At 43.1% G+C, this 13,379-nt stretch overlaps 1 protein-coding gene across 8 annotated transcripts in view; it reads right to left on the reverse strand.

Annotated features, from left to right (window-relative positions):
- Window positions 1-857: 857 nt before the first annotated feature.
- Window positions 858-13,379, reverse strand: part of VLDLR (very low density lipoprotein receptor) — a 32,344-nt gene continuing 19,822 nt past the window's right edge. For 3 of the 8 annotated variants that reach the window (XM_057724499.1, XM_057724496.1, XM_057724497.1), the window contains 15 exons: window positions 11,592-11,963; window positions 11,367-11,489; window positions 11,155-11,277; window positions 10,590-10,709; window positions 10,360-10,485; window positions 9,710-9,881; window positions 8,869-9,087; window positions 7,056-7,174; window positions 6,309-6,448; window positions 5,845-5,986; window positions 4,832-4,978; window positions 3,853-3,936; window positions 3,391-3,471; window positions 2,371-2,540; window positions 858-1,516 (listed from right to left, as the gene is read on the reverse strand). In XM_057724499.1, the coding sequence (XP_057580482.1) occupies window positions 1,481-1,516; window positions 2,371-2,540; window positions 3,391-3,471; window positions 3,853-3,936; window positions 4,832-4,978; window positions 5,845-5,986; window positions 6,309-6,448; window positions 7,056-7,174; window positions 8,869-9,087; window positions 9,710-9,881; window positions 10,360-10,485; window positions 10,590-10,709; window positions 11,155-11,277; window positions 11,367-11,489; window positions 11,592-11,963 (2,174 nt within the window). In that variant the 3' untranslated portion in view covers window positions 858-1,480. Of the gene's footprint in view, window positions 1,517-2,370; window positions 2,541-3,390; window positions 3,472-3,852; window positions 3,937-4,831; window positions 4,979-5,844; window positions 5,987-6,308; window positions 6,449-7,055; window positions 7,175-8,868; window positions 9,088-9,709; window positions 9,882-10,359; window positions 10,486-10,589; window positions 10,710-11,154; window positions 11,278-11,366; window positions 11,490-11,591; window positions 11,964-13,379 lie in introns of those variants that run through there. The other 5 variants (XM_057724501.1, XM_057724498.1, XM_057724500.1 and 2 more) reach the window with 4 other exon arrangements.

The raw sequence follows: 13,379 nt of genomic DNA on the forward strand, positions 1-13,379 counted from the left end.
TGGCTTTAGAGGAAGAAATGGCCAATCTGATGGAAAACTTATGCAAGCTCTGTGCTACTTTTTCTTCTACCCAAAGTCCTTATCTACTCTTCATATGAAACGTTTCACAAAGTGTCCATAGAAGGAATCCATCCTATGCCAGCTGGTCTGACAGATTAGCTCATCTTACAGATTCTCCATGAAGTCACTTTAGAACAGTGGTTTTCAAATTTGAGTTTACATCAGAATCACCTGAGGGGCTTCTGAAAGCACACAGTCCTGGACTTCACCCTCAGAGTTTCTGATGCAGCAGGTCCGGGGTGGGGCCTGAGAATGTGCATGTTTAACAAGTTCCCAGGTGATGCGGATGCTAACGGAAACCTCACTGAGAACCACTGCTTTAGACTGTTCCAGAATGGCGTTTCTACTTGTGACCTCCCCAGCTCTCTTCAGGGTCTACTGTTTAGACGTGTAAAAGGAGGAAATCCTTACCCATGCCTTAGAAGGCACTTGCCCTTGAACAATATATAATGATAGGACATGGAAAACAGAGACTTAAGTATAGAGAAGCAGAACTGAAAGAAATCTTAGCATACGTTTCTGGATCAGGAGACAAATGAACAAGAATAGGAACTTTCCTCAAAGAAGAAAAATTCCAGGTACAGGTTAAGCTAGCTTCGTTTAAAAAATAAGAAATATTTGGGGAGGCAAGTATTAAGTGGTACCTCTTTCTTTTAGTACTTACTTAAAAGAAAAACAGGCCAAATTATAGGCTTTGTTATACAACATCAAAATCTATAGCTCATATATTTAGTTAGAGCGCCTGATACTACTCAGGCTGTTTTATAGAAATTCATCCTAGAGGAATAGGCACAAACCATGGTTAAGCTGCTTGGTTTAATTTTTTTTAGCACTTGGAAAAAAAAAAAAGTACAATAGTTTGAACGCTTAGTCTTTGCAAACCTCCACTGAGGTCAAAGATTTCATTCATACGTACAAAATTAGTTTACAAATTTTTTGGCAATTTCATCTTAGTAACCCGTTTTATCCTATTGCCATTGTCCCAACCATTGAAAAAGTTTACAATAATTTACATAGAAATATTTTCAAAGTGCTTAAGAATAGTGATTGTTCTCTGGGATATTTACAGATGGCCTATACAATGTATGTACAGGTGGTATACACTATAGCACAAGTTTCATTGCTGGAATATGGCTTTCTAGGGAAAGTGCATATTTGGCCAGAGGTGGCAATACTGTCTAGAAATTCAAGGGTTACAGATACTTTGGGTAACCACATCCAAAGCTGAAGTAGAATGCGGACGGGAATATTTACAAAAGTAATATAAAAATGGTTAAGTATACAAGCTTGATCCACGCAAAGATATCTCGATGTTCTTCCAAAGGGAAGGAAGAAAGAGGCTTCAGCTGCTGGCTCGGTTACCGTTCCGAAGTGGGGTATTACTGGTTTAGACCTCAGAGGTCATGACTTGTCTCAAAAGTCAAGCTAGATCATCCTCTGTGCTTACAACTGATATCTGTGGGAGAGAAAAAGCATGGAATGAGCTGGTGATTCCCTCACTGGTAGCAACTTCCGTCTCTAAAATGAACCTTGCTTTTGAGTTGGTCATTCAGAGACCAAAGGTACTTAGAAGGGAGGCCAGATCCCAAACAGTATTGAGTTGCATCACGAATGCATTACAACTTGAATTCAACCGTGTCTACTTGGTAGAGAGAAAATAGTGTGACTGATTCTGCCTGTTCTACTTAGGACCCAGAGGAAAATGTGAAAAGAGACACATATGCCGTGAGCTGACCACACTCTTATTTCACCAGAGCTTGAGGGAATGCTCAGCACTTGTCTGTTCAGACTCTTCCGTAAGTGAAGGCCAAGTACTCCATGTGAGTTTCAACTGAAGAACAAGTGGCTGACTCTCCTGTCGAGAGGAAAGCTAGCTCTATGAGGTAGAACAGGTCATTTTCAAGCATTTGGTCATTTTGGCTAAATGAATCCTGCTAATACACTGACTTTAAGTCAACCCCCCTGTGTATGATATGCTAATTTACTTTTAAGTATCCAGTAGGTAACTGGTTTAACAGTTCAAAAATATGCTCATGTTTACATGCAGTTTCTATGACCCCAAATATCCCAGATTGCATAGTGATGTCCTTAATTGACTTGTCATTCTGTTTGGGGAAGATACTTGTCAACTGACTGACTTAAGTTCAAACAGGCTAGACTGTCTAGTCTCTAGGTAGTAGATGAAGTATTTGGTAGCTCCATGATTCTAATGGCTCTTTCTAGCCCAGGCAGCCATAGCTTGAGCTGTGGTTGTCTTTCCAAAAAGGCTTACTGCAAGTCATGGTACCTAAAGACACAAAGCTGACTTACTGCTGGGTATGTGTGTCCAACAGAAGCACTGTGTCTACCAATGTCTATTGATAGGTCCTCTTCAGTGGTCTTCAAGTACACAGGATTGTCAAAGTTCATGCTTTTCATGTTCTTGTGTTGCCAATTCCGCCACATCAAGTAGCCACCTACCGCTGCCATTGCTAGGAGCACTGAAAAAAAAAAAGTTAGAAGGTGACTAAGCGAGGTCTAGTCTCAAAACATACAAAAACGATCATGCTAAAGGATCCATGAGAGTTGACATTAATAAAAGCTTCTTGTTTTAGGAAGCTGCGATGACTAGAAAAATATACATGGGCTGGGAGCTCAAGACAAGTTCAGACCAGAGGTTGTGTTATTCTAGAGACGCTGGTGCTCAGCTCAATACGTTCATCTGGGCAAGTGTGGAGTCCTGGGCCCCTCCCCAGGCTGACTGAATTCAAACTGTGGGAGCTTCTGGAGAGCTCTTCAAGTGGTCCTCCTGGTGTGTCAGCCAAGCTTGGAATCCCATAATTTAGGATAAAAAGGCCATTTAGCACAGTGCTTTAGAATTCACATGCCCTAGAATAGCTTTAGTGGTTTTCTCCCTGGGTTTGAAAATTCTTAACTACTTTTAATTTATCCACTATAAGTTCTATAACTCCTCAAGAAATCATTTAAGCATTTGTGCATCTCCTCTGTTTGAAGCATCATGCATATTTTGAAGGGGAATAGAACAGTGCTCTTCACTGGATGGGACTTAAGATGAAAGGGGATAAAGCCAGACGGACAACTCTGAAGTAGAAAGCAGTAAGCACCTTGCACGTAACAACTGAACATGCATCACTGCCGGTCGCTGTGCTAAGGATACCACCGTAGAGAAGGCTATGGACTCATAACTCAGTGTGCCGGGTTGATGAGCGAGCAGGGGTAATTCAGTGCCACAAGTATTACGACAGGCAAGGGACAATCTAGATGAACTAGAGACATCCATCCAGTATTTAAGAAGTTCCTTGGATCCAGATATGTGGGGAATCTACTTACAGAGGGGAAGGATGGCCCAGGCAGCAGAAGTCCCTTTTGGGGGAACACTGACCTCCGATACTGCTGTGGTCACATTGATCTCTACAGGGGAATAAAAGGAGTCAGTTTAGAAGGATCTGAATTCAGGCTTAGAAATTCACCCAGCTGGAAGAGAGCCTCATGCCCTCTTGCAACCATCACTGATGTTCAGTATCTACTCCAAGTGTGTACCAAGAATAACTGGTCTAGAAGTATTTGTGAGTCACATGCTATAACAGCCATTTCACCAACAGCTCTCTCACAGAAATTTTAATAAGTCAGGTCAGGCTAAGAGTTGCAGGTTCTAAGTCTTTGGAGTTTAAATATAGGTTACCAAGTAAGGGCAGAACAAGTAGTTAAAGGCTGCATTAATGATTTAAGGAACAAGTACAAAGAGTGTGGCTGTTAGTTGAGATTAACAGTTTGCAGAACTGAACTCAATACCTCCAGGAACTAGTCCACTAGTTGGTGAAATTTCTCTTGTGTTGGTATCTTTTGTCTCACTGTAAGTCACAGTAGTTGCAGTACCTGAATTATAAAACCAAGAACCTGGTTAATGCCCAGGTTCCAGAGTGGCCAGCTGTTTAGTCCAGACAAGCCATGTGATGGGTTATTTTAACACTGTGGGAAATTGACAGACAACTGCTGACCCAAGAGGCAGCGTGGATGTGTCAAAACCAAGGGAAACAGTGGCAAAACCAGAGACACACGAGTCTTTGGGCAGAATCATAAGCATCTGGAATTTGACAATTCAAAAGGATAAACAGCCACACTTAAGGACCCCTCTAAGTAAAGTCCCAGGCTTCTGGAAGTTGCAAGAAATGCTCTCAAAACCAGATTACCGGGCATACTAGTCTTATTGCCAGATTGTCTTGTAACTGCTTTCTCAGTAAACTGAGCTAGTCCCTGTAGGGACCCAGTATTATGCTAATAAAAATCTCACAATATGAGATCCTGACTCACAACATGCAGGTTTAATTTGCCACTTAATCAAAAGCTAAGAACAGGAGACTAAAATGCAAATTTCGTTTAAGTATGAGTTTAAGATAATGTCACCCACTGGGGCCAGAAAGTTTCCTGTAACCATGGCCTTCTTTAAGCCTGATTTCAGGCCTCTCCTTTTGGAGCTAAGTGTTAAGACTTTGTTTAATTATCTGCAAGTTGGCTGGCTCAGGGCTGTGATGGGACTAATTGGTACAAATCAGCATAGTCACCTACAGACTCATCTAATGTTGAAATGAATTAGTCCTGAAGTAATGATGTGAACTCCTGGCATGCAACTGTAGCAGATATGTTCTCCAATCTATTCCAAGAGTGAGTGAAAACAGAATTCTTAAAATCCACACTAGTTTTCATAGCTAGTGTTTTACTCTATTGCCTGTTGTGTGTCCTGCTTGTGTTTGGGAAAAGTAAAAAGCCTTACTTAGGCACTCTCGGCCGTTGTCCTCTAGACTGTATCCGTTGGGACAGGAACAGGTATATTTTGGAGAGTGGTCATTAATCTGTGGGGCTGGCAGGCAGAGGTATTCACATCCTCCATTCTCCATGTCTTCTTCACACCAATTTTTACCTGTTCAGAAAGAAGAGTCCTTTAAAATGGGTATTCCAGTGCCTGCTATACATAAAGCTTGGTTCTAGACGCTGAAGACATGAGTCCTTGTCTCCAAGGAGCTTAAACTTGTCTACTCTATCAAACCCTAAAGTTAAACCAATACCAACAAAAGATACATTTAAAGGTACAGGCAGTATGCTCTAAGGACAGCAAAGAGCCAAAGAAACTTCCTAGAAGTAGGATAAGAGTTATGCTGTAAACAGATGGGTGGTGAGGGAAGAGGTGCAGAAAGATGAGTAACTAGACCTGGCCTCACTATTGGTCAAAGCTCACAAACTGGCTGGTCTGAGGCTCAGAAGCAGGAGATAGGCATGCTCTTCTGGCTTTGTCTTGCTCCCACAAAACAGAAGGAACCCTGCCATGGGAAGGTTTAAGGGTTTCATTTAGACAGAACCAGTCAACTATTCTGAGTAGGAGACCATATATGACCACGTGTGCTTGAGGAGCTACGCAATTCTATATAAGACGTCTCATGGTGGGGAGGGAGGAAAAGGCTGTGGTATAAAAGCTACTTTGGAGGCTAGGGCAATAGTCCCAGCAAGACGGGAATGAATACCAAAGGGGTATGGAAGGGACTGAAATAAAAGACGGAACACTGACAGTTGGGAGGGAAGCTAAGAGCTCAAGTTCTGAAGCTCTTTGACTTGAAAGTCAGGAAAAAATATACCGAACACCAGGTTTGAAGTGTTTGAGGGAGGGTCCAGGAGGGGAAAGTTCCACTGCAGAGTAAGTTGAGTTGCTAGGGAGCTCCTGATACCCAGGCAGCACTGTGTCATGCTGCTGCCCTGGAAGTAGCCACGAGGGGCTCTGTTTCCCTACAATACCTGATGGCTGTACAAGTTCATGATAGACAATGATGTCCTGGGCATCATTCAGGTTGTTAACTAGTGTGGCCAGCTCTGATCCAGTGAATTTATTGGCACCATAGACGGCTTCATTTTCCCCATCTATCCAGTAGACACGATCCTAAAACAGAACCCCCAGATGAGTGTGGTCCATGCAGGATTAACGCAAGTCAGTCTCTAAGGTCATTATTATTTATTGGCAATTTAATGGACCAAGTTTATTTAAGGCTGGGCTGGGACATCAGATGTAAAACTCTAAGTGAAGCAAGTTCAGGTTCCTTAAAATGCTATAAGGAATCAGTGTGTCCATTGGTCCCAGGTTTTAGGTGAAAGCAGCTTTTCAAGTTATACCCCTCTGTCCTTCCCTTCTTCCCGTGTTCTTTCTCCCCAAGGTGCTACAGTAACTCAGAGGATTACACTTAGATGTGAGACACACGTCTTACCTCAAATATTGTGAGTGCCAGGGGATGAGCTAGGAATTCCAGAGACTTTAGGACTATCCTGCGATCTTGGCCGTTCAAGTCCACACTGGATAACATGTGCAATTTGGAATCCAGCCAATAGAGGCGGCCCTTTATAAGGTCTGGGGAGGAAAAGAATGATCACTGTGTAAGACGTCAGTACTGCTCCACTTCCATTTAAAATATCTAAGGAATCCAATACTCGACTATCATGGTTCCTCCTCCGGCAGGGGTTCTTAACAGGGTCCCGCCAACCTCGTGAAGCAGCATGCAGAATCTGCACCCACATTCATTTGAGGGGACTCAAGGGGTACCTGAGATTGTCAAAGTAACTGACTTAAGAAGTGTTAGTGACATTATAGAAGTATTAAAAGAGGCAAGCCTTTTGCTGTTCTCCCCTTAGGAGACAGAAGAAAACTTATGAGCCTGCAATTCAGGAAATGCTAAGGCACCTAGGCTGGGAGTATTTAGGATGAGAGTTCCTAAGGCTGAAGATTCACCTAATTTATGTCACATATTAGCCCCAAATGGATGGAAAACCTAGTAATTATGAAGCAAGTAATCTGCTAAGTCCACCATTCCACCTGTACTGTTGGGTTCCGCTCATCCTTACTCCCTGCTAAACAAGGCACCAGCAGAGTTGTGTGCTATAGTCCAGAATTAACTATGGAGATGAGTTAAAACTCTGCAGACAGTCGAACTGTGGTCAAGGAAGGAAGAAGATAATACCCAGTGTAATTCCGTTCGGCCACTGGATATCCGCTGTCACCAGCGCCCGTCTGTCAAATCCATTCATTCCTGCTTTTTCGATTTTGGCTGGTTCACCCCAGTCTGACCAGTAAACAAAGCTGGGAAGATTTAAATTAGAAATAAGTCTTAGTGGTTTTGAAGGGATAAAGTTGTAGCTTGAGACAGACACGTTCAAAGAGCAAGCAGAAAACTAGGGTACAAATTGTACCACTTATGGGTCTAAATTATGTTCTGGGTAAACAAAAGTTAACACTGTGAACCTACAAGCTCATTATTAACTATATTAAACTATAGAAGCATGACATTTAAATTTTGGCCCAAAGTCACAGGTTATATATTTCCTTTATAAAAGGCCAATTCTTTCAAAGGAGTGAAAGATGAATATCTGTTAAGTTTTACACTAGGGCAGGGCTGACTGTTCTAGTGAGGCTTCATGGGGGCCAACTGTGATTACTATGGTCTTAGTCAAATTCCCTTTTTTAAATTATTTTTTATTGTAGTCTAGTTGCTTTACAATGTTGTGTTTCTGCTGTACAGCAAAGTGAATCAGCGATATGTATACATACATCCCCTCTTTTTTTGGATTTCCTTCCCATTTAGGTCACCATAGAGCACTGAGCAGAGTTCCCTGTGTTATATAGTAGGTTCTCATTAGTTGTCTATTTTATACATAGTAGTGTATATGTGTCAATCCCAGTCTCCCAATTCATCCCACCCCTCTCTTCCCCCCTTGGTGTCCATATGTTTGTTCTCTACATCTGTGTCTCTATTTCTGCTTTGCAAATAAGTTCATCTGTACGATTTTTCTAGATTCCACACATAAGTGATATTATACAATATTTGTTTTTCTGACTTCACTCTGTATGACAGTCTCTAGGTCCATCCACGTCTCTGCAAATGGCACAATTTTGTTCCTTTTTATGGCTGAGCAATATTCCACTGTACCACATCTTCTTTATAGTCAAATTCCTAATAGCTGCTTTTCTATATTATTTAGGGGCAATGTGGGGGAAGTCCTCAGTGACATGTTTCTAGAGAGGTCTGTTTATTTCCATTGGACTTTCAGACAACTTGCACGTTTAGATGAAAGCCTAGAAGTGATGTGGTTACCAAAATACTCACAACTCATGCTACTACTGAGGTTGGATCATTCAGAGCTAACCTGATAAAGTGTTCAGACAAAAATTAAAAATCACTTGCATAGAGACACAAATGAACTTATCTATGAAACTGAAACAGACGCACAGACATAGAGAACGACTTGTGGTTGCCATGGGGGAAGGGGGGGTGGGGGAGGGATGGATTGAGAGTTTGGGATTAGCAGATGCAAACTATTATATATAGAATGGGTAAACAACAAGGTCCTACTGCATAGCACAGGGAACTATAATATCCTGTGATAAACCATAATGGAAAAAATATATAACTGAATCACTTTACAGCAAAAATGAACACAACATTGTAAATCAATCATACTTCAATCAAAAAATCAGTTGCATAGAAGCTGGGTGGGCATAAGGGTTTAGGTACAGCTTTTGGTGTACCTCAAATCAGAAATGTTGTTTCATTAATGTGAACAGCACTCATCTGCTCAGGGAGGGCCTGTCGTATAGATGAAGCCATTCCCAGGATGCTCAACCGTGGCACCACTGTCACCTTGTACTGGATAATTCTTTGTTGTGGGGAGCTGCTAAGTCTGGGGATTTCGGTACTGCTTTGGGCGTGAGGAAAGCTCCTGACCTACACAGATAGCATCCGAAAGGCTATGTGATGAAAAACACAGAATACAAACCCAGACAACGGGTCCACAGCTATGGAGGCAGGTTCTCGCAAGTCAGAGTTAAACAGGAACTTCCTCTTGGTTCCGTCTAGGGTAGCTACTGAAATAGTCTTAGAAGCCGCATCAGTCCAGTAGATGGTCTTGTACACCCAATCAACAGCAATGGCTGCAGGATTATAGACATTGTCGATCATTTTAACATGTCTACCAACCTTGTCATCAATTGAGGCACTGAAACAGAATAGGTCACAAGAAATTTAAGAGTTTGACACCATCGGAGCCTGGAGAATGGACTTTCTGCTCACAAAATGGTCAACAGCTTTGTTCAGAAGGAGTTCTAGTAACCCTATAGCTCAGCTCACCATTCCAACTATGTAACCATGCCGCTTACTGATTCTAAATTACTAATACTGTAGGTTATCTTGCTGTTGGTCTGTAAGCTACTCGCAAGAACACCATACTTCTAAGTGAAGCTATTTGTTTCAGTAACCATCATCTGAGTTTCTATAGTTCAGAAAAAGCTCCCACTACCATTTCTATTTGTCGCAGCTGTGAACAGAATAAGCTGTCGCAGCTTATTCTCAAATAACTGGAGAGAAATGGGAGAAGGTTGGAGAAATTAAGGTGTCTGTTATAATCTTAGAGGGGCAGCCCTCTTTTATTTTTATAGGCGATTGTTAGTTCCTAATGAGGAACTGACAGTCATTGAATAAAGAATCAGTGTTTAGAATGATTATTCCCAATTAGTTAGATGCTAGATTGGAGCAAGAGGCAAGAGAAATTCCTCCAAACCTTCCCAAAGGCCAGCGACGACGACTTACGCAAAGACACTGAGAATGGGACTGAAAGTTACCTGAAGATGGCCTTTTGGCTTAGATCAGCCCAGAATAGTTTCTGAGCAGCAATGTCAGCATCAAGAGCCACAGTGTTTCTTAGCTGTTCAACTAGCTGGATATATTCTTTCCTTTCCAAGCCAATCTTCCTGATGTCTCGTCTATTCGTGAAGATCAGACTTGGCTCTTTGCCTGCAAGACAGGAGTCAGGTTAATTTAGTTTTGCTGTCAGAAGGCACGGTCCTTCCAAGTCACCTCCTCCCAACAGAGGAGCACTTAAAAAGTGAGGGCACTGCCTCAGGAGTACCCTTGCTGAAGTCCAGGCCCCTGGGACCTGCAAGTACTTCCTACCATTTAGGCAGTCCCGGGATCATGGCATGCAACGAGAGGGCGGCTGACAGTTTAAGTTATTTATTTGAATTGCGCTCAGGTTTTGGAAGCAGAGAGTAAGCAGATATTCGTGGTACCATATGTGAAAGGAACTGACCGAGGCAGGACTCTGGGGCAACGATTTGCCATTTTCACCTATGATACTGTACTGTGAGGTTAGTAACATTGCTCTCAAGTAATTTTTTAATTTCATATTTCGTTTGTTGTAGTCACTGGCTGTACCTTTCATAAGCACTTACTCATAAAGGTACCAGAGCAACACCAGTCCGAGTCCATTTACCTACTGCCTTGCACACGCCAGTGGCAAGATCCATTTGATAGCCACGACTACATTCACACTTGTAACCGCCTTTTAAGTTGATACAAATTTGACTGCAGATTCCCGGATTTTGGCATTCGTCAATATCTAGGAGGGAAATTAGAATTAGTCTTGCTGTTCCTAGATAACCTACAGAGATCTACTGACCTTTCCCATCACCCCCGGGGCTTGGGTTCTGTTTTTGGACTCACCTCCACAGGTTTTCCTGTCTATCAGTTCAAACCCAGCTGCACAGTCACATTCGTAGCCTATAACTAGGTCTTTGCAGATATGGGAGCATCCGCCGTTATTAACCAAGCATTCATTTACGTCTGAAATAAAAACGTAGTAGAGTTACTCAACACTCAAGTTGACATTTGTCCTATTAACGTTTAAAACCCAGGCTGTTTGCGATAACTTGTCTAGATAGTCTGGTCAAAATCCATGATTTTTCTAAGATCTAATAATCTGTCCTAGAGATATGCATCTCAGTGTGTATTGGGGGAATAGTAAACCCAGTCTCCTGGGCACGTTACCAGTTGGTTAAGCAATATTTGGTCAAGTTTCTCTATTGCTGATTGGTTATCTTTAAGGTGGTGAAATTACGAGCTACTTTGTCACTATTTTTAAGTCATAAAATTTCACTTGTAAGCCCAACGATTGAACCTCGTTGATTAAAGTAGTTTATGCAGGCATCAGGCAGGCTCCAAACCGCATTAGCTCTGCCGGGTCTAATTAACCTTCCCAACCTTGTCCTCAAGCAACCCCTTCACTTACGACATTCTTTCAGGGGCTCGTCACTCCAGTCCCTGCAGTCCTGCTCCTGGTTACACACTTTACTGATATCTATGCATTCTCCGCTTCTGCACTTGAATTTCCCAGGGCCCAAGCACTGATTGACTACACAGAGAAACACAGAAGAGAGATTCCATGCGTGGGTCTGATCAGAGCAGTCCTTTGACTACCAACCCACAACGAGGGGCCCTTACCATTTTTGCAGTTGACTTCATCAGATCCGTCGACACAGTCTCGGATGCCATTACACTGCCTGCTGCCATGGATGCAGCTACCATCCTCGCACTCAAACTGGTCAGGTCGGCAGGTTCGGGAAGCTACAGAGGGAGGGAAGCGCAGGGGATGAAGCCAGCCAGAGGGTCCCTGGTTGATACGTGGGCGAGAACTGAACGTGCCAAACGGATAGGAAAGCTACTTACGACAGTTGACCTCATCGCTGCCATCCTTGCAGTCAGGATCCCCGTCACATCGCCACTTCTTGTGGATGCACTCGCCAGAGCCGCACTGGATCTCGCTGGCCGGGCACTTGGCGTGGATCACTGGCTGGCGGCCACACTGCTCGAGGGACTCGTCCGACTGGTCCGAGCAGTCTGCATCATCGTCACACACCCAGCTGATGGGGATGCAGGAGGAGGTGCTGCACTGGAACTCATGGGCCCCGCAGGTGGGTGGGGCGCAGTTGAGCTCGTCGCTGCCATCGCTACAGTCATCCTGGCTGTTGCACACAAAATTCCTGGAGATGCAGCGGCCACTGGAGCAAGTGAACTCATCGGGGCTACACGTTATGTTGCCTATTGAGAGAGAGGATGCCACACTGAAAATGCATCAGGACCCATCCTTTCAAGCCTCTTGTCCCGGAACCTAACATGCAAATCATGGCTCACGAATCCCAGCTTTCTCGCCTAACTTAAAAGCTAAAGTCGGATTATATCAATAGTCAGTTCCCAGAATACTAGGAAATAGTCTTAACATGTAAAAGATGCAAGGACATTTGAATAAGAACAGAAATGAAGGACTGAGAAAATAGCTGAAGACTAGAAATTAATTTGAGATGAGAAGCATCTTAAAGAGATAATGATTAACAACTTAAACTGTCACAAGAGACTTCCCTGGGGAAGGCAGACATGAGTTACCTTTAAATGGCTATACTGCTCATCAGGCCAGGCCACATCATGAGCCGCGATTATCATGCATCAGGTATACAAGCAAATATTCACTTATAATAAGCATTATGACACCATCACCAAAAAGAAGCCTCCATGTATTACACCACCATACATGGTTCCTTCTCTTTTGGTCCTTTCAACCAGGATCAGGAATAAGAGGTCTTAAATACTTTCAAATTTTAGAAAGTCACTTCTGGGGCTAGAACTGCAATCTAGCAGCCAGGTGTGCTAATAATGACAAGCTAGTCAGACTAGCCAGATTGTACTTTGACTCAAATTCCTGCCAAATTAATTAAGGTCAAAAATTGGTGGTAATTGGGGTGGAGACCACGGCTCTCTTGGGAAGCAAAGTCTAGATTTAAGAGGGAAACACTTGGCAGCGCCACAGCTTACCAATACATAAAGCTCAGTTCTAGGATTAAACACCGAAACTCATTGGACTAGGTGCAGTGGTAATGACCTCAGGAGGTGACTTCTACACTCAAGGCTGGTGTTTCTGCAACTGCAAGTGACCTCAGCTCCCTGTACACTTACTGCATCCGGAGGCCTGCGCTTGTCGGGCTCAGGAGCTGTCGTTTTAGAGGCCCTATAAAAAGGGCGGTAGCTTGAAAGAACATTCAGGGCAATGTTTGTTCAACCTAGAGATTTTCCCAGGGCCTCACCTTATTACATATTTTCCAAGAGCAGAAACATGAAAGGCTAGCAAACAGAGCGTTTACAGGCAGGAACTGTGATAGGAGACAAAGGTACCCCTGGTTGGGTAGAGTTTTCTTTGGGTTTCTGCCAGCAAGATGTTAATTTGCACTTCTGTGCCAGTTTACCTTTTGGAAAAATTAAAAGCAAAACTAGCTGGGGGCTCAGAAATGCTTGGTGAGACTCAAGTAGTTTATTCCACTAAGCAGATCCCATTTTGACCTAGGGATGTGTTTGCTGGCCTTAGTCCCTGTCCAGCTTGATTGGGCCCAAGCAAGGAAAGCCTGTGAGTGACTGTCCTGACCGAGACAAGAGTCCACACAATTGCTGCTTCACTGAGCTACTTCT

This window comes from Hippopotamus amphibius, chromosome 2 (assembly GCF_030028045.1).
Source record: "Hippopotamus amphibius kiboko isolate mHipAmp2 chromosome 2, mHipAmp2.hap2, whole genome shotgun sequence".
Taxonomy (NCBI): Eukaryota; Metazoa; Chordata; class Mammalia; order Artiodactyla; family Hippopotamidae; genus Hippopotamus; species Hippopotamus amphibius.